Genomic DNA, 25,842 nt, shown 5'->3' on the forward strand with positions numbered 1-25,842 from the left:
ACAGTGGATCCCTACCTTGTGTTTCCTAATGTTCTTGGAATACAACTCCCAGATGTTTTCACCACTAACTATATTAGCCAGGATTTCTGGGACTTGTAGTCCAAGAAACTCTGGGGACTCAAGGTTGGGAGCCACTGTTCTAGAGCCTCAGTAAACACATTTTTCCATCTTCCGCATGACAGCCCTTCAAGTGTTATTGTTGTGTGCTGCCAACTTTCTTCCATTAACCTTATGACCTCCAAAAGGTCCTATTTATGAGACCCTGCTCAGATTTTGCAGCCTGAAGGCTGCGGTTTTATTTATTGAGTCAATCCATCTCAAGTTAGGTCTTCTGTTTTTCCTGATGCCCTTTACTTTTCCTATCATTATTCTGTTTTCTCATGAATTTTGTCTTCTCATGAGACAGTTTATAATTACTTTAGCTTCTAGTAATAGTTCATGCTTGATTGTGGCCTTCTTAATGTTCAGCTGTAACCCTGCTGTTGCACTTACTTCTTCAGCCTGCCTTAGTACAGTTTGAGATCATTGCTGTTTTCTGCCACTAATCATCTATATACGGTATCTTAAGTTAGAAATATTTTTTCCTTTGATTTTCACATCTTTCTCTGAATCTAATCCAGTTTTCATATAATATGTTCTACATATAACAGATAGGGAGAGAAAATACACCGTTTTCTGAGACCTTTCCAAATGGAAAATTTCTGTTCATTCTATTATAGCAGTAACCTCTTGTCCAAAGTACAGCTTACACTTCAGAACAATCAAATATTGTGGCACACACTTTTTTCCATGACTAAAGCAAATGATCAAAGGATTTACTATATTCTATAAAGTACAAACTGATGTTCTTTTGAAAATACAGTATTTTATATGTTTCAGTATACTGTATAATGCATATTTGCAATATGATCTCTAGGGCTTCTTTTCCAAATCCATCTTGGAGATTGAGCTTTTCTCTATCTACTATAAAAGTCTCTGATATAAAATCTTGGCTTCACTTTCCTTCCTGGGGAAATTAATGTGTTTTTCAGCATTCCTAATTTTGATTTAATATCCCTTTGATTTATTGGATCTTATGAAAGAGATATATTGGCTTACTTTTTTGTTGTTTTCTGTTTTTATAGTAGTTCTAGCTCACACGCCAGTTGCTAAAAAGTTTCATTTAGAGTTCTCACCCTATTTCTGTCACCTGTTACTTTTGCTGTTCATCTGTCATTAACGATTTTAAGAGTTTCCTTGGTCATCCAGTTAGGCTTATTTTTCTTTTATTACAAAAATAATATTTTTTCCATAATAATACTTCTAGTTTCAAACCATAGTTTTCTGGTTTGTAGTAGGTTGAGTTTAATAACTTGAGTCTGTTTTCTGCATAGACATTAAACTCTAAAGGAATGTTTTTAAAATTATATTTTGGTGTAAAGTTGTTTCATCAGCTTTAATTTTTAACACATTTTTTTTTCACAACAATTTGTACCACATTTTGCCTTTTTGCCTTTTTTTAAATAGAGAAAATAAAGAATTCTTCTTATTTCAATTATACTGTTTATTGAATTATCCTGTTGACTATTCAGTGGTATGTGAGTGTACACTTGTCTATTGGATTTCCTGAAGCATGTATTTGGAGTAAACCAATGTTGTGGTATTATCAAGTGAATTTTTGCAACATGTTGCTTTTTAATAGAATTAGATAACTTGTGCTTTCCCTCCATTTCTGACTTTTAAGGCCAAATTTTCCAACAAAATTTGGTTCAGGTTTGTTTCTTGCTTTTCAATCCCAATCTCCCAAGATTATCAGCAGATCCTGTTTTGTTGTGCTAGTCATTTCCTCCTGGATACTAGCATGTGTTCTTCAACAAATGTAAGTGCAGTGTAAACTTCATTGATACTATGTTGATAATATTACCATGATGTCTGGTTGATATTATTCAGTCATATTTGCATTTTAATCATTAACAGTTTGTGTTTTGTCTGCTTGACAGTTAGAGGCTTACCATTTCTTCTGTTTCTTCGTAGTGGTCTCTGTGAATGAACACAAATGGGTTAATCCTGTGCCTGCACAGGACGTCCAGAAGATTCTAGAGCTTTAGAAAAAAGAGTCAGTTAGCTCCCCCCCCCCCCGGGGGTATATAAGCTCTGCCTCCTCCGTCTTCCTTTCAGTTCCTGTTTTTCCACCGTTCCTGTAGGACGTAGGAAGAGCAGAGCGATCATAAGTGTTAAGTACTCTAGCTTAGCTAGTTTTTTTACTCCCTTTTTATTTCCTTTTATTTCTCTTACAGTTGACAGAACCTGCCTATTTTGATCCTTTTAGCTATTTTTCTCTTGCGTCTCCTCCCCCCGACGGATCTCCCTTCTTTTTGTTTTATGGCCCATCGGGGATTCAAGCAGTTTGATGTCTGCTCCCGCAAAATTCCCCTTATCATACGGGCAGAGGTCTCCTAGCAGACTTCTCCTGTTGAACAGGTGGCACTTACCATTTCTTTGCCCGTGAAGGCCAAGGACGCTTCTAAATCGCCTAAAGCCAAAGCGCCTTCTCGTCCTGCTATGCCTGCAAAAAAGAAAACCAATGATAAGCCAAAGAAATTGAAACCATCTAAACTGCCTGTTGTGCCTCCTCCTGCTCCTTCGATATTACTCGAGGAGTCTTCGAAGGAAGGAATTGGTCTCTCTGATACTGAGGAGCACATTCCTTCAGCCCAGACGACTCAGGATATCATGTGCATATCTCCAAACTCGGGCCAATTTGAGGCTGTGCCAGATGCCAGCCGGGCCGTTGCCCCTTCAAGCCCTCGATACTCAGGGCGGGCTGATACTGAGTCTCCATCTGAACAGGAGTTTGTCCATGACACTCCTAGAAAACATACCGGAAAGCGTAGACATACAACCCTGTACCAACCTCAAGATGAAGTCGATGGGTACCGTCCACAGGGTCCGCCACAGTTTGGCCACCTGGTCTATGCTCCATACCAACCATACCCATACCAAGGCTACATTTATCCACCAGAGTTTCGAGGCACCACCATTCCTCAACCAGTGTGGCACCAAATCGTAGCCCCTTCTATGCTACAGCAGTCACAGGCTCAAGTGGACCTTTCCACTCCACAGGCACCTTTGTATAAAAGGCGATTCCCTACGGTACCTTTAGCGCCCCCTAAACGCGCTAAATGCTGCAGCTGTCACTCCTCAGTTCAGGCTACTACGCCTTATTCTGGTCCTGGAGTTCACGATACTCATCCTTTCCCCCCATCCACTCAATCTGATGTGGATACGGTACCAGAAGATACAGTACTAAGGTGCTCTCCCTCACTCACCTCCCGATTGGTCCATGATGACCACTCTACGGCATCCAGCGACTCAGATGCTCCTGATGCAGCTTGCCAGGGTTTGTCAGGAGCAGGACAAAGCCTCCTCTCCTAGTCTAAGCCTTATTCCAGCTCTCTTTGAACTGGGAAAAACTTCATGGGATAAGTCTCCTGCGATGGCTCAAGTGCCGCGCAAAATAGAAGACCAATACAAGACACATGGTTCGGACTCTGATTTCCTTACCAAACACCCTTCACCCAACTCCGTTGTGATCGAAGCGACGCAATACAAGTCCCGTACCTGATCATTGGTTACGCCCACTGATAAAGAAGGAGAAAAAAAAGGTCACTTTGGGCAAAAAGTTCTACATCTTTGCTGCCCTTCTAATTAAGATAGCCAACTACCAAGCTGCCGTGGGCGGTTACCGGAAGCACCTGTGAGACGAAATAATCCCAATGCTACAATCTTTGCCCAGTCATTCAAAAATTGAGACCCTTAACATCTACAAAGAGGCTAATACCCTCACCAGACAACAGCGGTTTGCCGCAACAGACATTGTTTTCAAGTCCATGCTGACTGCAATCACTGTTAAATGCCATGCCTGGCACAGAACAGCCAATATTCTTGACGACACAAAGACAAAAATCGAAGATCTTCTCTTCGACGCTGTCGGACTATTCAATTCTAAAACTGATGAGATTATGGGAAACATTCATAAAATGAGGAAGACAGTGAAATCCTACGTACCATACGAGCCGTATCGGTACCATAAACAGGCCTACAGGTAGCCCCAGTACCAATCCTCCACTCAGTACCAACCATTTCGGAACAATAAGCAACAGCAGGATCGGACTTAAGAAACCCAACAGTCCACCACTCTGCTGTTCAAGCAACAACGTTTTTGTAGCCCCAAGCAGTCCTTTCGAAAGACTCAGCACAGGGGTAAGCAGTTCTCCTAACTCTTCATTTTCCACAAGATTGTTCCCATTCCTGCATGAATGGCATACCATCACTACTGACAAGTGGGTTCTCAGCATCGTTGAGAAAGGCTACAGAATTGAGTTCTCACGAACCCCTTTACAAAATTCGGTCAAATCTACCCCATTTTCCATGCCACTGCATTTGGTAATTTTGTCCTTACTATCCAAGGGGGCCATAATTAGAATACCATCATCAGACATCAGTGAGGGGTTTTTCTCTTGCTATTTTGCAGTCCCCAAAAGGGACGGGGATATAAGACCCGTCATGGACCTCAGAGACCTTAATCAGTACATACTTTACAAGAAGTTCCGTATGCTGACTCTTAATTCCATTCTCCCTCTCTTATCCCAAGGAAACTGGTTCATCACCATCGACTTACAAGACGCCTATTTCCACATCTCCATCCACCCGTCTCATCAAAAATTTCTCCAGTTCCGGTTCTACCACAGTACCTTCCAATTCACCGCTCTACCATTCGGGCTCTCCACAACCCCCAGGACATTCACAAAATGCATGGCACCAGTCATGGCATACCTTCGCACCAAAGGGATAAAAATCATTGCCTACATCGACGATTGGCTTCTAGTGGCACAGTCTTACCATGAAGCCGTCTCTGCCACAGATCGTACTCTTTGCACCCTGGAAAAACTTGGGTTGAAAATCAACGCGAAAAAGTCAAACCTGATACCCTCCCAGATTGTCTCCTATTAGGAGCAACCCTGGACTGTGTGCGCGCAAGAGCCTTTCTACCATCCCAGCGGATTCGCAAGATCCAGGCGGCGGTCTACAGATTCACGCCATTCGCAACAGTAACAGCACATGAGACTCAGCGTATTCTAGGTGTGATGGCATTCACCACCTCAGTGGTACCATACGCAAGACTGAAACTCAAACCCCTCCAGTCCTGGTTCCTCATTCAGTTCGATTCCGTGACAAACCCGCCTTCAAAAAAGCTAAGAATCCCTCCACACGTAGCTCGACATCTCGTCTGGTGGACCAACCCCAGCAACTTGTCACTGGGAAGACCATTCCACCCTCTGTACCTGTCTATACAAGTCGTCATGGATGCCAGCCCCTTGGGCTGCAGCGCACACTGCCAAGAGCTACGAGTTCACGGCCTCTGGACTGCAAGCCAAAATGCCATCCACATAAATCAGCTAGAGCTGTTAGCTGTCACGAAGGATGTGCAGTACAACTGGTAACAGACATTACCACAGTGATGCACTACATCAACAGACAAGGTGGAACCCGATCCCGGCCTCTCCTTCAACTGACCATGTGATTCTGGGAATGGTGCCATATGCACGATATTTTCCCTCAAGCGATCCATATCGCGTCCAGGGACAACTCCCTGGTGGACCATTTGAGCAGGCTTCCCACTAGAATGCACGAATGGGCCCTAGACCAGACGATTTTTCTGGAACTCTGCCATCGATGGGGATAGCCACGTTAGACCTCTTCACGTCCAATCTGAATGCCAAATGCGACCGGTATTGGTCCAGGGCGGGCATAGACGCTTCCTCCCTCGGAGGCGCCTTTCTCATACCATGGTCGGGAGAACTAACTTACCTCTTTCCCCCAATACCACTACTTCTCTGGACAGTAACCAGGATTATCCAGTACCAAATGAACGCAATCCTCATCTCCCCATGGTGGCCGCGACAGCCTTGGTTTGTCCACTTATCAGAAATAACGGAGGAAATATTCCACCTACCTCTGATACCGTCCCTCCTCTCGCAGAACAACGGGGCCCTTCTCCATCCCGATGTCCGGTCCCTTCACCTGATGGCGTGGAGGATAACCCCCAATTCCATGCAGTCCTAGATCAAGCGTGGAAACCATCCACCTCTCGTCTATACAAAGGTAAATGGAAAGCCTTTACCAAATTTGCCTCACTCTACTCTCACTCTACTCAAGTCTACATTTTGGCAATCGTCACCCACCAACCTCCTCGATCCCGCTCTGCCAGGCTCTTCTCTGACCCTACACTCAAGAGATTTTAAAAGGCCTCCAAAACATACGACCTCCTTCTCAAAACATCATACCACAATGATCCCTTCCACTCGTACTGGAAGCTCTTACCAAGCCACAATTTGAGCCGATGGCTACGTGCTCAGAGAAACTGCTTTCTCTTAAAACCGCCTTCCTTGTGGCCATTACATCGGCCAGAAGAGCAAGTGAACTCGCCGCATTACAGTCAGACCCTCCTTATCTTCAAATGCATCCTGACAAGGTCACTTTATACATGGACATCTTCTTACCGAAGGTGGTATCGGATTTTCACATTAATCAGCCTATTGTGCTTCCAACACTATTCCCTTCTCCGTCCATGCCATTAGAGCGTAAACTCCATTCTCTCTATGTCAGAAGAGCCCTTGCCTTCTACCTGCATCGTACCAAGCACATTAGACACTCCCCGCGTCTTCTCCTGTGTTACCACAGACCACGTAAAGGTGCTCCTGCTTCTTCACAATCAGTATCCAGAAGGATTGTTCAGCTCATACAGCTGGCTTACCAGCTGCCCCATAAGCCTTTTCCGGAGGGACCAAAGGCCCATTCTACCAGGGCAGTCTTCACTTCAACAGCCCTGTTCAAAGGTGTCCAACTACAAAACATATGCAAGGTGGCTACCTGGGCCACCCCTCTGACGTTTGCCAGACACTACCGCCTGGATGTCAGAGCCAAAAATGATGCGGTGTTTGGACGGGCGATACTATCATCCTTGATATCGTGACAGCCCTCCTTCTGGTGAGTACAGCTTGCTATTCATCCATTTGTGTGCATTCACAGAGACCACTATGAAGAAAATTAGGTTACCTACCTGTAACTTTGGCTGTTCTAGTGATACTCTGTGAATTCACACATCCCTCCCTTCCTCCCCTCTGTCTGTCATGGTACTGTTCTGTGATACCATGCTTATCTATTTTTATACGGTAACGGCGGACTTAGGGAACTGAAAGGAAGACGGAGGAGGCGGAGCCTATATAACCTTTGGGGGGAGCTAATTGACTCTCTTTTCTAAAGCTCTAGAATCTTCCGGACATCCTGCACAGGTGCAGGATTAACCCATTTGTGTGAATTCACAGAGTACCACTAGAAGAACCAAAGTTACAGGTAGGTAACCTAACTTTCTAGAGTAAAACAATTTGTAAGTATTTGGTTAAATTCACTTCATTTTGCCCTCGCCAAGTATCAACTATGTTTTAATGTCCTATTTCTTGCTTTACAATTTCAAGCTTGCCTTAATTCCTGCTCCTTGCATTCATGTTCCAACTGTGTGTCATGCAGCACTGAGCTGTACTCTGTGCACATCAGCCACTAGATGTCCTTTCAACTTCAATCCATTTATTTGTGACAGTGCTATTTGTACTTACCCTATGCAATTCCTCTGTAGTTGATTGGGTGCTTTCTGACCTGGAAGCCTCATCTTGCAGCACCATCTCTTGCTTCTTTTTGAATTGTCTAATCATAGGGTTTTTAAAAATATTTAGAAATGGTTTACCATTACTTTTTGCACAATACTAACAAGGCTTAGTGTCACTGCCATTGTCCATGAAAGATCCTTCACCAGTGTCACTTTCCACTTCTGGTGGTGCCTGGTTCTTGTTCTCTTAGAATTTCTCTAGCCCTTCAACATTGGAACTGCCAGTTCTCTTCTGCTGATGCTAATGTTAATTACCAAGGACACAGAATGTATCATAATCTGTCTCAGCATCACCATTTTGCTTTGCATGACCCTACTAGTTGTCTAGCCTTCTAATGAAGTCTAGTATCTTCACAGTATTTATCTCAGCTTTGTTAAATTCAGTCCTCTGCTTTTTATTCTCGCCATCTCTATGTTTATCAGATCGCAATGCAGCAGTGATATTGGCAGGATTCTCTCATCAGAATATAAAAAGAACTACAGTGGTACCTTGGTTTACGAATGTAATGTGTTCTCTGGGACGTTTGGTATTGTGAAAAATTCACAGACTGAAATGTGGTTTCCCATATGAATGCATGCATGGGGGTGGCGCTATAGACCTCCCAGGCGCAATGCATCCTGGGGAAACTTGCATCATATTGCGAAAAAAATTGTAAACCGAGGCATTGTTTTCAATGGATTTTCATTCCTAAACCGAAAATTGCATTAACTGAGGTGTTCATAAACCAAGGTACCAGTGTATTTCCCTTTAGATTTGAGTACCAGTTCCATATCCCTTGTTAAACCTCCATTTCACATTTCGGAATAGTTATTGCCTTAATTCGGGTTGAACTAACTCCAGATAAGTCCTACTTTAGAAGATTTTCTGTCTTAAGAATCAGGTCACAGTCTTTCCTCTCTGCCAATCCTTGTACTTTGACAGGACTGTTTTTTCCTAGAAGAGTCCGTTGATTGTTTCCAAACGTTTGTGCTTGTCCAGTCAGTGTGCCAGCAAGAGTTGGCTAGCACTTGCCATGATCAGAATTCTAATAGATGCATTTATTCTTATGCTTGTCTGTTTCTTTCTGTTTACATTCAGGTTTACTCAAAGAGTGTTCCATTCAGCAGAGGGACTACAGTGAAATTAAACAACTTTTAAGTCATAGCTGTCTTGACATGAAATATAACTTCGAGAATTTCTGGCAGATTGAAAAAGTACAGATCGTACAAAATAGATATCTAGAGGAAGACTTTATTGCAAAGAGGTGAATTGTTTTCGTAAGACCCAGTGAATGAATTATGTTTTATCTATCACAGTTGTATCACACTGTTCATCCAAGTGATGTACAAAGGTTTCTATCTCTGCATCTGTTCAAAAGTCCTATGAAGTAGATTAGGTTGAAAGACTATGAGAAGGTGGACAGGGAAAAGACTTCCCCTGTTGGCATGCTATCCCTTCCCACACAAGAGAGATAGAAACCTTGAACTCACCAATAGATATGGGGGAGGGGTATCACCCTCAGACTTCCTGGAGAGACCAGAAAGCCGGGAAATGAAAGAAAGACTGGGAAAAGTGCAACAGAAACAGGAAGAGGAGCTAGTGGAGAAGGAGATAGAGGAAACAGATTGGGGCGTCCGTGCGTGGAAAACTGAATAAAGGCAGGAAGGTGCTAGATGGCTATCTAGAAGAGGAAGAGAAAACTGATGATGAATTCCTAGAAGAGTGGGAATATATAGAGGTAGAAAATCCATGGAGAAGTGAACTAGCAAGGTTTAAGGTGCCCAGGGAGGAAGCCAATCAACAGATAAACTGACATCCTCCAATAAAGTCATCTTATTGGGAGAAAAGAGGAGAGAGAGCTGCAATGAAGGGAAAGGGGCAAAGGTTCTAGAAATGAGAATATTGGCAAGACAGTATGGAGCTTGTCACTTGGCACAGCCCGACAGCACATAACTCCACCCCTAAAAACCCTGAGTCAGGAGGATGAGATAGAGACCTGTGTGGGAACTGGATCAGGTATCCATGTTACAATACCCTTTGTTGGGGGCCATGTTCATACCATCCATCCAATGAGGTGAAAGAATCCAGTGAGGAGTTGTGTTACTAGTAGAGACTGGAAGTTGGGACTTTACCCCAAAGTGTTATGAGTCATGGCTTCAGAATCAGAACAGTTGCTGATCCCTTTTAAGTAGTTGTAGAGACGTTAAAACAGTTGATGTAAAACAAGAAATATTAATTGGTGATTCCCTGGAACTCATGGCTAACAAGCAACGGAAGAGCATACCTGTTCACAAAGACTTTGACTTGCCCAAAGCCACCTGGTGAGCTCAGTGGTTGATCTGGGACTTGCTCATTGTCATAGTATTAGGAGATAATACCTCTGTGATAGCAAACTGTTGGCCCCATATAATGCATATGTAATTGTGTCTGTAGTCCCAAGACTTGCAATATAGTCTTTGTCAGGATAGCTTTTTCATGGTTATAGATTCACAAGTTTGACAAAAAAAATTCTTCAGGATAAGTCACATAATGATGGGAATCTTGTACATCTTTAATGTGCATAAGGCTGATGATGTCATCAACTGTAGCTGTTTTGGTGGAATTAAACATTTCTGCTGCACTCCTTGCTAAAGGTTCTGAGGCTTCAATGGAATCCTATTTATTGTGGGGAAGCCATTGAGGCAGTGGGATAGGAGGATGCCTTTAATTCATGAAAAATGGTCATGGCACTTGTTTTACGTGGCATAAAGTTGTGTAACAGGATTTCACTCTGTAATGTAATTCAATAAAATTAGTTGTGTTGAATTGTAATCTACATAATCCTGACAATATACAGTGGTGTCCCGCTTGATGATGATAATCTGTTCCAGGAAAATCGCCGTTAAGCGAAATTGTCGTCAAGAAAAAAACATTGGAATGCATTGAAAACCGGTTAATGCGTTCCAGTGGGGGAAATACCTGCTCGTGCAGCGAAGATCCTCCGTAGGGCGGCCATTTTGCGATCCCTGTCTTGCGGAAATAGGTCCGGAAAACAGCGGGGAGCCATTTTGCAAACTGCCAATCAGCCGTTTTTAATTGTCGTCTTGCGAACAATTGGTTCGCGAAACAGGGACCTAATTGTAAAGTGAAAAAACCTCATAGGAACCATCGCTTTGCGATCGAAAAAAACTCGTCGTCAAGTGATTTCATCATCAAGCGGGGCACCACTTTATAGTATGTAACATGCTAAAAACAACCTGGCCAAATAAAATCAGGAAAATTAGCCACTAAAGTAATAATCTCCCTCCTCAATAATGGAGCAATAAGTAGGGAAATGTTCTTTCATATTTTTTGACTTTAACTCCCAGAGTTCTCCAGGAACTCCCTAGGCAGATTCTGGGATGTGCAGACCAGCAATTTTAATCTGCAGACCAGTTTTCTGGGGTTTTTTAAATCTGTGGTCGCTGTCTTCAGGCTATTTCTACTTAAAAAACAAGGAAGTCACCACAGTGATATCTGGGAGTCATAGGTCCTCAGGAGCCATCGTCTATAGAACCTAATAGGCAGTGAGACTGTAACTCCCCAGCACTCTCCATATCCAGGTGGGATTACCCCTGCTGGTCAGTCAACTATAAAATGTTGTGTTCCAGAATGTGTGCAGTTTCTTGCACTTCTGAAATGTGCACGTTTATAGAGTACAGTGGTGCCCCGCTTGACGATTACCTCTCTTCATGACGAAATCGCTTCACGATGAGGTTTAGCGATCGCAAAACGATGATGGAATGGGGAAAATCTGCTTTACAATGATCGGTTCCCTGCTTCAGGAACCGATTCTTCGCATTACGACAATGAAAAACAGCTGATCGTCGGGTTTTCAAAATGGCCGCCCGCTGTTTTCCGGACTGATTTCCGGAAGACAGTGACCGAAAATGGCTTCCCCTATGGAAGATCTTCGCTGGACGATGAGGTATTTCATCCATTGGAATGCATTGAACCGGTTTTCAATGCATTTCAATGTGTTTTTTCTTTCGCTTGACGACAATATCGCTTAACAGCAATTTTAACAGAACGGATTATCATTGTCAAGTAGGGCAGCACTGTACTTCTGGTCACCTAGCTGGGTGGTTTGAAGGGCACCAAGGAAAGCATGTCTCGCATATTTGTGAGCAGTGTAAAATTAAAGTACATTGGGGGATGTCAAATCCTATTAATGTGGTTTCTGGTTGGCTAAAAATGCTCCCTTTGTTCCTTTCAAAACGAGGAATAGATTCTAAAAGATGATAGCAACAAAATATTACTGGTGAATAGATACTCCAGCATAAGAATAATGACATAACATGTAATGATGCTTAAAATGAGCTCTTCCATATTTTCGGAGAGCAGCCCTCAGAGTTCTCCAGAAATTCCTCAGGCAGATTCTGGGATGTGCAGACTTAAGTCTGAAGACCAGCTTTTTTCTCTGAATCATTCAGCTCCCTTGTATTTCCTGACAGGTCAATTTGCCTGCCTTAATTGTCTAAACTCCCCACTCCATAGTTTTCTTTACTTTCCCTTAGTTAACCAGTCATACAACTATTCCATTCGACTTTTTCTCCACCAGTAAAAGCTAACACTTTAACAGAGATGGATTGTAGTTTGGACCAGTGGTCAGAAAAATTCCATGGCTAATATAAGAGGGACAGGTAGCTACTCAAAAATTTATTTAGAGGCTAGTTTCACTTGGTTAAAGATTCTGAACTTGCATTAATATTATTGGCCAGTTTAAATAAGATGGCTAATTATACTGGAAATACTTCAAGGGAACAGAAGTGAAAAATATTTGCCTGTTTAGAACTTCTCTGCCTAGATGGTGAACTGGTGAAACAGAACTATTGGATCTGATCCCCTTTTTTTAAACATATATTTTTATATTACTTGTAAGCTGCCTTGAAAGGAATTTTATCTTGCAAGTCAAAAGATTAATACAGTACATGAAAATGAAAATAATGAAAAAGTAAATAAAATAAATAAAGGCAAATTGTTGTTGAGGATAATTGTATAGAAAGAAAATTACTGCACAAACTATGTGACCCTTCAGGCTTGGTTGGTGAGTGCCAAACTAGGGCTTGGCCTTGAAGCATTTTCTATGGGCTGCAATATAACAGATACTTTAAGAATAATTATATCTTGGTTTAAGAAGATGGCTCGAAACACTTTATATTGAGGTGCATCCTGAGAAGTCCTAAAATAGGCAGGCCCATTAATACTATAAATGTTGTGTTCCAGTTTGAGACCTAAGGAGGTGGAATAACTAGGTGCTGTTAAATGTATATGAAGTATGTAATACTATTAGGAAATATGAGTTAAACTTTTGTTTCTGATTATCAGGGCTAAGTTGCGTGAAGAAGGAAGACCAGATAAAGAGCTTTCTTGCTTTTTAGTTGTGCCTAAAGAAGAAGTCTCAAACATTTGTCAGGGCAGCCTTCATATTGGTCATTCTAAGGAAGAACTAAATGTCACGAAACAACTAGGAAATCCTCAACTTGGAGTATATTTATTCAGATATGTTGATATTGCTCTGCGTTATGCATCCAACCGCTCATTTCCTATAGAAAATATAATCATTTTCAGGGTAAGTGGTACATGTGGAAATCATCCTTATATTATAGCATCATTGCAGGTCATTGATTGGATCCAAAATTTCCCTTTCTCCTTTGTAAAGAGACTTTCTAAACTGATTTAAAACTGCAGAGATAATATGTAGCTATTCAAGACTGAATAAAGTATGAAAATAGAATTTTAAAACATTATATTAGAATACAAATCCCATCTGCAGTTACATCTGCAGTGTAAAGTTGTTGGTGCTCTATTTAGCACCAGTCTTGTTGGAGGCCACACAGTATACAATCATGCTTGAATGAGTGGCTCTATGCCACTAGGGAGTAGAACAGGTAGAGACAGGAGGTTATGGTTCTTTAGTATGATCTGCTTTTGGCTCTGTTGCTTCCTCTTCTATAGACTAGTGCTCTCGGGTTTGTTTTTATGTCTTTCCAAATATCTCTTTAGAACCTAGAAATAGATGACAACACCCAGAATCCCCAGCCAGCATGGAAGTGATGTAGATCTGCATTGTCTCAGAATGTATAGTCTGATGTGATACCATGAATAGTTACTTTTGTACAGAACACTGTTGTGTTTTTATATTTCTTATTTTACCAGTTGTGAGCCACCTTGGGTCTCCTATGGGGAGAAAGGTGGCTTATAAATAATATAAATAAATTCAATTTGTGTTTGCCAGGGTCAGCCATACCATGAACTATGGTATGGAGAAGAAAGCAAAGGCTTTAAAAAAAAAAAAAAAAAAAGGACTCAAGCAGGAGAGGAGGTAGTTTGGCTGCAGAGCACATCCAGTGCTTGCCCTTACGCATTCCCGCAAGAATTAATTCAGTGGACTTACACAAGGTTATACGTGTATAATATTGTAGTTTATTCATTAATTATTTGCTTACCTAAAATATTTATATGCTGTCTTTTTCCTAAATAGAATCTAAGGTAGATTAGAGCACTGGTTCTTAACCTTGGGTTACTCAGGAGTTTTGGACTGCAACTCCCAGAAGCCCTCACCACCAACTGTGCTGGCTGGGGTTTCTGGGAGTTGCAGTTCAAAAACATCCGAGTAACAAAGGTTAAGAACCACTGGGCTAGAGCACTGGTTCTTAACCTTGGGTTACTCAGGTGTTTTGGACTGCAGCTCCCAGAAGCCTTCACCACCAGCTCTCCTGACTGGGGTTTCTGGGAGTTGCAGTTCAAAAGCATCCGAGTAACAAAGGTTAAGAACCACTGGATTAGAGTATAGAAAACTAACAGTTACAGGGTACATGTTTGGCACAGCTAACTGGATTTGGCACACATTCTCTTGAAATTATTCTTGGTATAAGAATCTTGGAATAACATGGAATATATATATTCCATGTTATTCCAAGATTCTTGAACCAATAATATATATAGCATCTTCTGCAATTTATAATAAAAACATTAAGACTTCACTTGAATGTAAGATAACAAGAAATAAAAGTAAGATAACAAGAAACTCTGTTTCTCCTTTAAAAAGAAATATAAAAAATTACACAGCACTATCTGACATTGAAAATCCAGCAGAGTAGTCTTTAAATGGGTAATAAAGCAAAGTAAGGACAGACCTAATATTAATTGTCTTGGATGAAAAGTCTATGTCTGGAGTTACTAATAACCTACCATTTTGCATGGTGGTGGTGCTGCGAGGGACGTGGTGGCACTGCGGGCTAAACGGCAGAAGCCTGTGCTCCAGGGTCAGAAGACCAGCAGTTGTAAGATCGAATCCACGCGACGGAGTGAGCGCCCGTCGCTTGTCCCAGCTCCCGCCAACCTAGTGGTTCGAAAGCATACAAATGCAAGTAGATAAATAGGGACCACCTTGGTGGGAAGGTAAAAGCGTTCCGTGTCTAAGTCACACTGGCCATGTGACCACGGAAGATTGTCTCCGGACAAAACGCTGGCTCTATGGCTTGGAAACGGGGATGAGCACCGCCCCTAGAGTCGAACACGACTGGACAAAAATTGTCAAGGGGAACCTTTACCTAACCTCACCATTTTGCATGCTAGTGCATATAACAGAAGCTTTGATAATGGTCATAAATTGCAGACTGTGTCATTTGGGAGAAGAATTTACTGAACTTTGGTCTGATCATGCACTGTAAATCTATACTTGACACTGCTTTGATGTGTTTTTTTATTTTGTCGGAGCAGGTTCTCTTAGGAAAAGTGAAAAAGGTTCAACCTCCTAAAGGCAAAAAGAAGGTTGCTTTGGATCCAACACCAAACTATGACTGCCATATATCCAGAATTCATCCTTCAGTTAAAGATTCTTTGGAAGAACAAACCATTGGTTCTTTGGTAAGCAACCCTTAACATTTTTTTGCAGATATGTGTATAACACTTCATTTATACTTCATTTACTCTTCTTAAAACCAGTTTTATCAACATACAGTTTAAAACAAATAAAAGCAACAGAACCTGCAACAAATCTAGAAAACAACATTTGAAGCCTGCAATAGAACATCTTGGAACACTTAGGGAAATAAAATAGTATTTGTCTGGCATCAGAATATCAGCATTGTACTGGGCAGATTTATTAGGGGTGATAATTTCCAGGTTTCCATAACTTAGAAGGCTTGCCAGTTACCACTAACATACAGTGGTGCCCCGCTTGACGACAAAATTGCTTGACGATGAGTTTTTTGCAATCACTATAGCAATCACAAAATGATGGTTCCTATGTGGTTTTTTCGCTTTACGTCGATTAGGTGCCTGCTTCGCGAACTGTTTGTTTGCAAAACGATGTTTTTTCCGGCTCCGCAAAATGGCTTCCTTTCGCAAAATGGCTTCCCTCCGCAAAATGGCTGTTTTCTGGACAGAAGCTTCGGAAGACAGCGATTTTAAACAGCTGATCGGCAGTTCTATATGGGCTATCTTTGCTGGACGATCAGGTATTTCCCCATTGGAATGCATTCCAATGGGGATTTTTTTTTTTGCTTGACGACGATTTCACTTAACAGCAATTTTCCTGGAACAGATTATCGTCGTCAAGCGGGGCACCACTGTAATTTCAGAAGGAGGATGGACAAAGGCCTCTGATTAAGATTCAAAGCCTCTTACTATCCAGGGTTTGGATCTGAAAAATTGGAAATAACTTCACCCCTTCCAGTTGTTAGTAAAGAACACAAATACATGCAGAGTTCTGTGAGGGTTCAGCAGTAGGGTCTTGTTGTTTTGCAGTGATTTCAGGCAACACAGGCTGCAGTAAAAACTGTGGAACATTTATTTGTGCATCAAGCAATAAGTAAGTGTCCTGAACTGGTGAGCGTGTTTTCTCTCCTTCCCCCAACGGGTCAGGAAGTGGTTTCCAACCATCAAATACAAAAGGGTTGCTATAAGTATTGTTCCAAGGTCCCAGTAACTCAGGGGGTGTCCATCCCTTCAGGGTCGTCCCCGACAGCATCAAGCACGGGCACGGCCTCATCCTCATCGAAATCCTCTCACTGGGCACCTTTCTCTTGCGCCAAACCCTCCCAATTCGTTCTCTCTCTGTCAGCCTCCTCATCTCTGTGGCTCTCCATTCGATCCTCTCCTTTCCCTGACTACCCATTCTTTCTCCTCTCTTAACTTCCTTCTCCACGCTCTTGCTTCAGCTTTTCCCGAATAAGAGGGTCGTGGTGGGATCTCCACCCACCACCTATAATCTGCTTTCTCTTTAGGTATCCTCAGTCTCTCTCCTTTCTGTGTCCACGGGTCTTGCATCCACATCCACTCCCAACCAAGAGGCAACTGATTCTCCTCTCTCCTCCTATCCCCGCTTCTATCTTCTCCTTTCTCCCTCTTCTTTCCCTCTTTCTGACCCATATTCCTTTATTCCAACCCCCTCAGTCCCTCTGTCATCGCCTCTACTTCTGCCCCTGGCGAGACTCCTATAACGCTTCATTTGAGGCCAGTTGGGGTTCTCCTCTCCCTTTATCCTCTGTCTTCTCCCTTTATCCTCTGTCTTGTTGATGAGGAGCGAGGGCCCTCCAGTGAGTGGGAGTCCTGACTCGCCTTCTGTCTCACAAATTCCTTTTTCTTTCCATCCAGCAAGTGATCACTATATCTTCCCACAGAATCAAGGAGAAGGACTAATAATGTAAATTACAGTGTTCTAGAAAATCTTGAATGGCCTGTGGACTTCTTTTCGAAATTAAATATTTCTGGTTTTTTTTTTCTCCAGATAAAGGTTGTCCAAGGTTGGAAGCTGAAGTCCAGTAAAATTGCCCAAAATATTACTTGACTTCAGGTTCCAACCTTGGACAACATCTTTGCATCTCACTGCTTAAGGAAGTCATTAAATATTCTCAGAGACTCTTCTCACCCTGCTTATAACTTCTTTGAACTGTTGACTTCTGGCAGAAGATACAGAGCAATTAATACTTGGATGACACTTTTTTGGAACAGTTTTTATCCTAGAGCTATAGTTGAACTTAACAAGGAACTTAAGAATCACCAGCAGTGAGTTGTTGAACTGTATTACTATTACATGGTCTGTTTTTTTTTTGTATGTTGTGTGGATACTATGAGTTTTAGGCGGGGTTCTGGGATTTAGGAATTCTTATGAGGATGTATGTGTGTTCTTCGTGGCCTCTGTGAAATCACACTAATGGGTTAATCTGCGCGTGCGCAGATGGTCTCGGAATGTTCTAGAGCTTAAAGTAACAGTTTTGGCTCCACCCCCCAGGACCTCATGGTCCGCCCGCCCTAACAGCTCAGTTCCATTTTTTCCGCTGCTGCAGTTAGGTCTCCTAGCTAGAGCTCCGTGAATTTGTGGAATTTATTTGAAGATTTCTCTTCGTTCGGCTCCGTCTTCACTTCAGTACTTCAGGGAAGTACAATACTTGTTTTTGGAGGGGAGGTGTTTACTTTGGACTTTGTTTGCTTTCTTTCCCTTCCCTCCATTCCCCCCAGATTTTTTTCCCCGCCTTTTTTTTTGTATGGCCTCCAAGGCCCCTAGATCCCCCAAGGTCACTTTTAAAAGGTCACTCCTCCGCCTCTGCCCTCGCCTCCACGGGCCACTCCTATTTTAGTACCACTGACGTCCCCGTCGTTGCCAGTGCTGACCCCATAGTCTCCTATTGAAATCCCTTCCCAGGGTTCTTCGCCGCCATCTTCTCCTTCTCCGCAGGTTCCATTTCCACCTACACCGGTGCTACCTTCATCTCCTAGAAAGAAGAAAGCGAAGACCAAGTATTTGGTACCATCTGCTGGAGATTCCCGGTCTCCGAGACAATCGGGACCGAAGGTCTCCGCCCATGGGGCTCGACATTCTCGCCCAAAACCGCTAAGAGGCATGCGTTACCAGAGGAAACACCACCTCTAAAGCTCTCCAAGAGCTACCTTAAAAAATGGAGAAAGCAGATGCAAAAGCTATACGATCCGCGCCTCCTCTATAGCCTCGCTACTTACGATTCGTCTTCGGATTCCTCTCCGTCTTCGTCGGATTCCTCAGACGAATTCTCCTCGCCTCCGGTATCACCCTCTCCATATACCGGCAAAAAGAGACACCGCTCGTTACCGGGCGATCCTCCGCTACCGAAGAAAACAAAACACGGCGATCTGCCTAGCTTTCCAATGCCACCTCGCACGTTGATACCGACGAATGGCGACTCATCTCACCCGATTCCCCGGGGCGGTACCGTACCTTCCGGTACCGAACCCACCGATGCCGCGCCTCGCAAACGGAAGCGGTCTAACCCGTCTATACCGCAACCGAAGAAGAAACATCGTCACCTTTCGTCCAATTCTGACTCATTTCAGTTAGATCTGATCGGTACCAACCGAGACTCCGATACCGATGAGGCTCCCGATACCGGCAACATGAATCCTCAAGATACCAATGCTCCGCAGGGTCATGGTACCGACCCTCCTCGGGAACGTGACCATAAGAAGCGCCCTCCCGACCCTCTGATACCGAGGCACCCGGTACCGCAGATGCCGCAACCTGTCTATCCCGAGGGCTCAGATGACTCCGATACCGATTTCAGTTTCTCCGACGCTTCAGCACCCAATGATAATACCCCTGATTCGGGGATCATTGACAAACATCCCGTCTCACTGGCGGCAGACTTTCCTTCCTATTCCCAGATGGTCCATCGGATCGCCACCACTCTCGAACTCCCTGTAGAAAGGCCTTCTGAGATCTCTTCGGACAAGGTTTACGGGGATATTGATGAGGACCAGAACTTGCCGATGCGGCTGTCCTTTATTCCGTCCCTACTGAGAACTCTCAAGCAGCGTTGGGACAAGCCATGTTCCGCCCCCTAAATGTCTCGGAGGGTGGAAAACCTGTACCGTATTCAAGGCTCTGAGCTGGACTTCCTAATCAAACACCCCCCTCCCAATTCCCTTATAGTGGATGTGGCTCAGTCTAACTTGCGGCCTTCCTCGGCTGCCACGCCTAATAATAAGGACGGCAGAAAAATGGACATCTTCGGACGTCGGTCCTACGCCTTTGCTTCTTTGGTAATCAGGGCCGCCAACTACGTGGCAGCCATGGCGGCATACCACCAACACTTGTGGAACAGGGCATTGCCCTCTTTGCAAGCTGCACCTGATGAACTTCAACCTAGGGGTCTTTCTTTACATCAGGAAGCCATGCAGCTGATACGTCAGGAACGGATTTCACTAAGACATATCTTGGATGCGGCGTCACGTAACTTGTTGACCAGTATTGCAATGCGGCGTCAAGCCTGGCTGAAGTCTGCGGCTATTTCGGATGATGCTAAGGCTCGGATCTTAGATCTCCCCTTTGATGGATCGGGACTATTTGACCTTAAGACTAACGAGATTCTCAAGGGTCTCCATGAAGCGAAGAAAGCAGCCAGGGCTTAGGTCCCACAACCGTACTATAGACCGTGTTACCCCTGGAAACGCCAGGTTCCTGTAACCTCTTCCCAGTCCGGGAAGTTCTACCCTGCCAAGCAGAAGTATTACGCTGCTCAGACTAGCTACACCACTAGACATGACCAACGACAAAGGACACGCTCCGCCTATAAAAAGCCTGACCGTAAATCCAAGCAGGGACTTTGACTCCTTCTGCACCACTTTTGTCTCTTCTTGCACCACCCGCTTGTCACTCTTCCTAGCAAATTGGTTGCTCATTACTTCCGACAAATGGGTACTTTCCATCATAGCCAATGGCTATGCCATAGAGTTTTTAGAGAAGCCTCCTCCTCGGCTTGTCTTCACCCAACCCTCCCCTCCTTTAAGGGAGGAAATCAACACTCTCCTCAAAAAGTCGGCCATAACCCGGGTATTTCCAAATCCTTCAGATCCCGGTTTCTTCTCCAGGTATTTCTTAGTTCCAAAAAAGGACGACTCTTTTCGTCCTATTCTGGACCTCAGACGCCTCAACAAGTTCATAGCCTATTGTCGTTTCAGGATGGTGACTTTGGAGAGAATTCTTCCGCTCCTTCAACAAGGTGACTGGTTTGTGGTGATAGACCTCAGCGACGCCTATTTTCATATAAACATCAGGCAGGACCATCGCCATTTCTTGCATTTTTCGCTGGGACCAAAATGCTACGAATTCTCCGCTCTGCCTTTTGGACTTTCCACCATGCCATGAGTCTTTACGAAATGTATGGCGCCAGTAGCAGCGTTCCTTCGGACGAAGGGAATCGCCGTTATCCCATACATAGACGACTGGCTTTTGGTGGCGCACTCCAAACGTCAAGCCGAGCGGCACACCATCACCGTTCTCCGTCTCCTCAGAACTCTGGGTCTCAATATGAATTACAGGAAGTCGGTCCTCATTCCCTCGCCAGTTGCAGTAACCCAGGATTCAGCCACCACCACCCAAAAGCCTCCCACTGCCATGCTGGGAGGCCTCTGAACGGGCAGCAGAGACTGCTTGCTGTTTGGACCTCATCATTCTGCACTGCTAGCTTTCCAGGATCTGCTTCCTGCAGCCCACCTGGAAAACCAGCAAGGCAAACAGGCCTATGGCAGCAAGCAATGCAAATAGCCAAAGACCAAAGGGGAAAGAATGATTCTAGAAAAACCAGAAACACAGTCCCCTACTTAAGCAGTTGATTTTCCCATGTTTGGGGAAATCACAGGGGTCAGCTCATCCAAAGTGCAATAGATGAGCCTTACCCTGGGAAAACCACTTTTACAACAATGGTATCTCCCCTGCCAGGTTTGAGTTTGAATGGCCCCGAAGCCTCCTGGCCCTTTGTGTGCCCTACCCTCCAAAGGCATGGTGACTCCTGGCTGCACCTCCTGATCAGAACAGGGCTCCACAGCCCCAATCCCAAAAGAGTCCAGGAGAGCTCCTCAGTGTTTTGGGGTGCTCTACAGGACCCCCATCAGGGGCTGGATGTTCCTCCCACAATCCTTCAGCGCACAGATATTAGCATATCTGCCTGCTTGCATCACCCAATTGGCTTCTCTATTGGAGAAGCAAAGCAGGAAGGAGGAGTCTCTTTCCCTTCACCTTCTGCAGAGAAGTTAGACCATGTGACCAACCAGACATGTGGAGAACCAGAGAGAGAGGACAGAAACAAAAGCTTCTAAAATTGGCAGTAAGTTTAATAGGCCTGAGAATGGCGAGGGGAAGATAAAATTACTACTGAGAGCCTGCTGGATGGGGAAAAGGTGGCTAGATATAGCTGTCTGTAGTTCAGAGCTTGGTAGTAAGCTGCATCACTTCCCCATAAATTAAGCCTAAATAGAAGTAATTTTGCAGATATTTAAAACATTAAGGGACCTGGGGGGGTGGAGCCTAATGTGTATTGTTAACCAAATTTCATTCTGAAGCACAGAATGATTAAAAAGGCACTGAGCACATGCAGAATAAAGTTCAAAAGGGAAACCAAAAGGGACCTAACACTCCTTTCCTTAATATATTACCACTAGGGCTACAGGTTTTATTTGGTGTATTAGCTTGCCACAGTTTTTATGGACTCATCAGGAGCAAGGCAATTTGAATTGCAGAGGGCAGATCTGAATCACAGATCTGAATATGTCCAAGTAAAGCTTTGAAATCTTGAAAATTGGTTTAAGAACCCAACATTTCATAAATAGCATTTCACACGTACACAGACACAACTGGAAACGGAAATTTTAGTAGTATTTTTCTGTTAACAAAAGCTGCATGGTGTCGCTCCCCCTGTTTTTATTGGTTTTTCTTAATCATTGTTGTTCTACAATATTGCTGGTAGATTTTATCTTTTCATTGTGATTCCCAGCTACTGTATTTTATCCTATTGTAGTCTCTAAAATTGGACAATCATCTGTCAGATCTGCTCTGATTTGGATTCCTGCATTGAACCAGGGGTTGGAATTGATGGCCTTATAGGCCCCTTCCAACTCCATTATTCTATGATTCTATGCTGCTTTGAGATTATATTTGTAAAAGGAAGCAGGCAGTAGATATGGTGATGAATAAGGGGCACATTTTTCTTGCAGAGTATGGGAACTCATTCTACCAGTGCAAAGCAGAAATGGCTAGCATATAGCATTCCTTTTAAACTAGAGGTAGTAAAATATGCTAAGGAGTATGGAAACAGTGAACAGTGCAGAGACATTTTTGGCCTCCTCATCTGAAAAAATGGTTAGAGAGTGAACAGGAGGATCAGCTGCAAAAAGCTGATAAAAGTAAGCACACTTTCTGTGGACATGCTGCATGCTGCAAAGTAAAGAACTGAATGACGGAGAGAGAAAACTTTATTGCTGTAAGGGAGGAAGGGAGGGAGTGGAAGTGAGGCATGCTTTGCTGTTTGCTTACACCTGTGCTGGTGGTGATTTCTTCATCATAGCTCTTATTGACTACCCAGCAACAATCTGTTTATTCATCTCTTTCAGTGCAATAACAATTCATTATAAGTGTTAAAACTTGAGATGGTAATTCCCACTCATTGTGTGTCATCCTGCTGTAGAAGTCTGCTTCATGATTCTCCACTTCTGGTACATGTATGACTTGTGAAATGACATGCTTGAGAATACACCAGTCCCAAAACTGTACTGTTAGTAGCAAGAAAGACATGGATTTTGTTCCTCTTTGGTGGTTGATATAAAGCATTGTAGTGTTGTCTGTGGCTATTGGAATAACTTTGTCAACTACAAATTGTTCAAAAGCTCTCACTGTGTTGTACACTGCAAGAAATTTGAGGTGATTGATGTGACAACATCTATCTATTGCTACTGCCTTATGAATTTGCCAGAATATTTTTTTTCCGGTTTTCCTCTCCTAAAAATGAGGTGCGTCTTATGGAGCAAAAAATACGGTACATCAAAGAGATACCACAACCATAAGGACTTGGAAACAACTAAAAGTAAGACTGAATTTTGCTTTCCCATGTATGCAGGGTTAATTTGTGATCAGCAGCCAAGTTTGTTTTCCAGCTCATAAAGCACAGTTAGTTTCCTTGCTACAACACCCTTTGGAAATACATTCACTATTAGATTCCCAGAACTAAAGTGGTGCCCCGCACTGGCTCTTCACAGTGCCTTCCCCCGAACAGCTGAAAAAGAGCACCAAACGGCTAAAAGCCGGCAGCCATTTTGTGCTTTTCTCCGCTCCTTCCCCCTCCTTCTCCCTACCTAACAGCTGATCAGCGCTGGTCTGAAAGGCTTCCTAGGCAGCTTTTAAAGGAAAACTAGTAGATTTTAAAACAAGTATGCACGTTTCTACACAAGCAGGTTTCAACTCATACGGAGCACCTTTTCACCCAAGCACTAACCCCAAACAAGAAGCTTTTAAAATAAATTTTACAATTTAAAATGACAATACCAGACAGTCCCAGGTCAATACAATACAATAAGTTTATTTACCGTTCTTATATAAGTATAAAACCTTATGAAACCTTAAAATGTTTAACTTTCAGTATTCAGTTCGAACATGTTGGCATACATACAACTGGGAACTGCAATCTAATTGGTATTTGACTTCCGCAGTCAAAGTACTGTTACACAGAACCCCGCAACCCAACAGGTGATCTGCACATCAACATCCGAGAGAAGGAACTCAAGCCTATTTCCCTCTGAACGTCCTGGCAATCTATCTGTTAAGGGGGTTATAGTCTCTTTTCGCACTGCTTCATACAATGGGCAGGTGAAGAACATATGCTGTATGGTCTCAATCTCCCTCAGGTGGCAGGAGCATAGCCTTTCAGCAAAAGGGGTATTTTTTTACTTCGCTTCTAGTACAGCAGAGGGTAGGGCCAAATACCTTGCCAAAGTAAATGCTCTTCTAGTTCCTTTAATTTCCAAAGATGTTAAGTATTTGGCCAGTTCCATACAGTTTTTGATGTAAGTCCTTGCTGTCATGTTTTGAATGCTAGAGAGGTCTGTTTGATATTCATTGTCCTCTATTCTTTGTTTAACTATTTGTTTTGCCTGCTCTATTCTAAAAGATATAAGTGCCTGAGGTGAGAGGCCAATTTTCCCCAAGTAGCCCTGGACGATTTAACCCACTTAGATTGATAGTTATCATTAAATATCAAGGAAAATAGGCCTTTTGGGTTTAACTGTCCCTTTAGCCACATATATATAGACTGAATCCTAATCCAGGCTTCTACTTTAAGGCATCCTGTTTCTAGCCTTATCCTTGCATTCGATACGCGTCTTGGGACCTGGAGTATAGTTCTTAGAAATTTGGATTGAACTATTTCTTGTGATGCAAAGTAAGAGCTGGTGGGCCCATGAATGAGCCATACAGCAGCTGAGCTAATGCCTTTGCTTTATACAATTTGAGGGCTGCTGGTATAAAGGACCCTCCTTGGGAGAGATGGAATTTTACTATGATATTTGCCGATCTTTCTCCCTGATCTGCCACAAATTTACTATGCTGAAGCCTAGATCCCGAGGCCTATAATACTACCCCCAGATATTTGAAGCTGTTCACCTGCTCGATACTGTGTCCATTTGCTATGACTGAATCTTGGGTCTCTGTCCAAAGGCAACTATCTTGGTCTTCTGATAGTTAATAGGGATTTGTATTCACAGTATGAGACAAGTTTCTTAAGTGCCCTCCTCAGCCCTACGGGGGTTCTGGATAGAATTACTGTATCATCAGCATAGAGTAAAGCTGGCACTGTTCTATCTACAAGTTTAGGAGAATGGAGATCAGCGGTGTTAAGCCAGTTTGATAAGTCATTTATGTAAAAGATGAATAATGCTGGTGCCAGTAGGCAGCCTTGCCTAACACCTCTGTGCATTCGCACAGATTCCGTGAGGTGTCCTTGTCTACTGCACCTGACTCTCAAGTATGTTTCTTCGTGTAGGGCCCTGATTAGATATTGAAGTCTTTTGTCTATAGATGACTCTGTTAGTTTGTCCCAGAGGTGTGTTCTCGATATAGAATCGAATGCTGATTTAAAGTTCACAAAGGCGGCATAGAGGGATGTTACTCCTTTGGCTGAGTATTTCTCTATAAGGTGCTGTATAATTAGGCATTGTTCTATTGTGGATCTCCCTGGCTGAAAGCCTGCTTGTTCTGCCCCAATAATGTTTTCTACTTCTAGCCACTCCAGGAGTTTTTCTAGGAGGTGCCTTGCATAGAGTTTGCTTATAATATTCAGCAAACTTATTGGCCTGTAGTTGCCTGGATCTTCCCTTTTCCCCTTCTTATAAAACG

General features: G+C 43.3%; 1 protein-coding gene and 1 non-coding gene across 3 annotated transcripts in view; one reads left to right on the forward strand and one right to left on the reverse strand.

Moving 5' to 3' along the window:
* TEX15 (testis expressed 15, meiosis and synapsis associated) overlaps positions 1-25,842 on the forward strand; it is an 80,511-nt gene that overhangs the window by 15,850 nt on the left and 38,819 nt on the right. For both annotated transcript variants that reach the window (XM_078384797.1, XM_078384796.1), the window contains exons 3-5: positions 8,784-8,949; positions 13,032-13,275; positions 15,429-15,575. In XM_078384797.1, coding sequence (XP_078240923.1) covers positions 8,784-8,949; positions 13,032-13,275; positions 15,429-15,575 — 557 coding nt within the window. The remainder of the gene's footprint in view (positions 1-8,783; positions 8,950-13,031; positions 13,276-15,428; positions 15,576-25,842) is intronic.
* LOC144587657 (U1 spliceosomal RNA) lies at positions 21,249-21,410 on the reverse strand. The gene has a single exon (XR_013542824.1). It is a non-coding gene; the product is annotated as a U1 spliceosomal RNA (small nuclear RNA).

The sequence above is a fragment of the Pogona vitticeps genome, chromosome 2, assembly GCF_051106095.1.
Source record: "Pogona vitticeps strain Pit_001003342236 chromosome 2, PviZW2.1, whole genome shotgun sequence".
Lineage (NCBI taxonomy): Eukaryota > Metazoa > Chordata > Lepidosauria > Squamata > Agamidae > Pogona > Pogona vitticeps.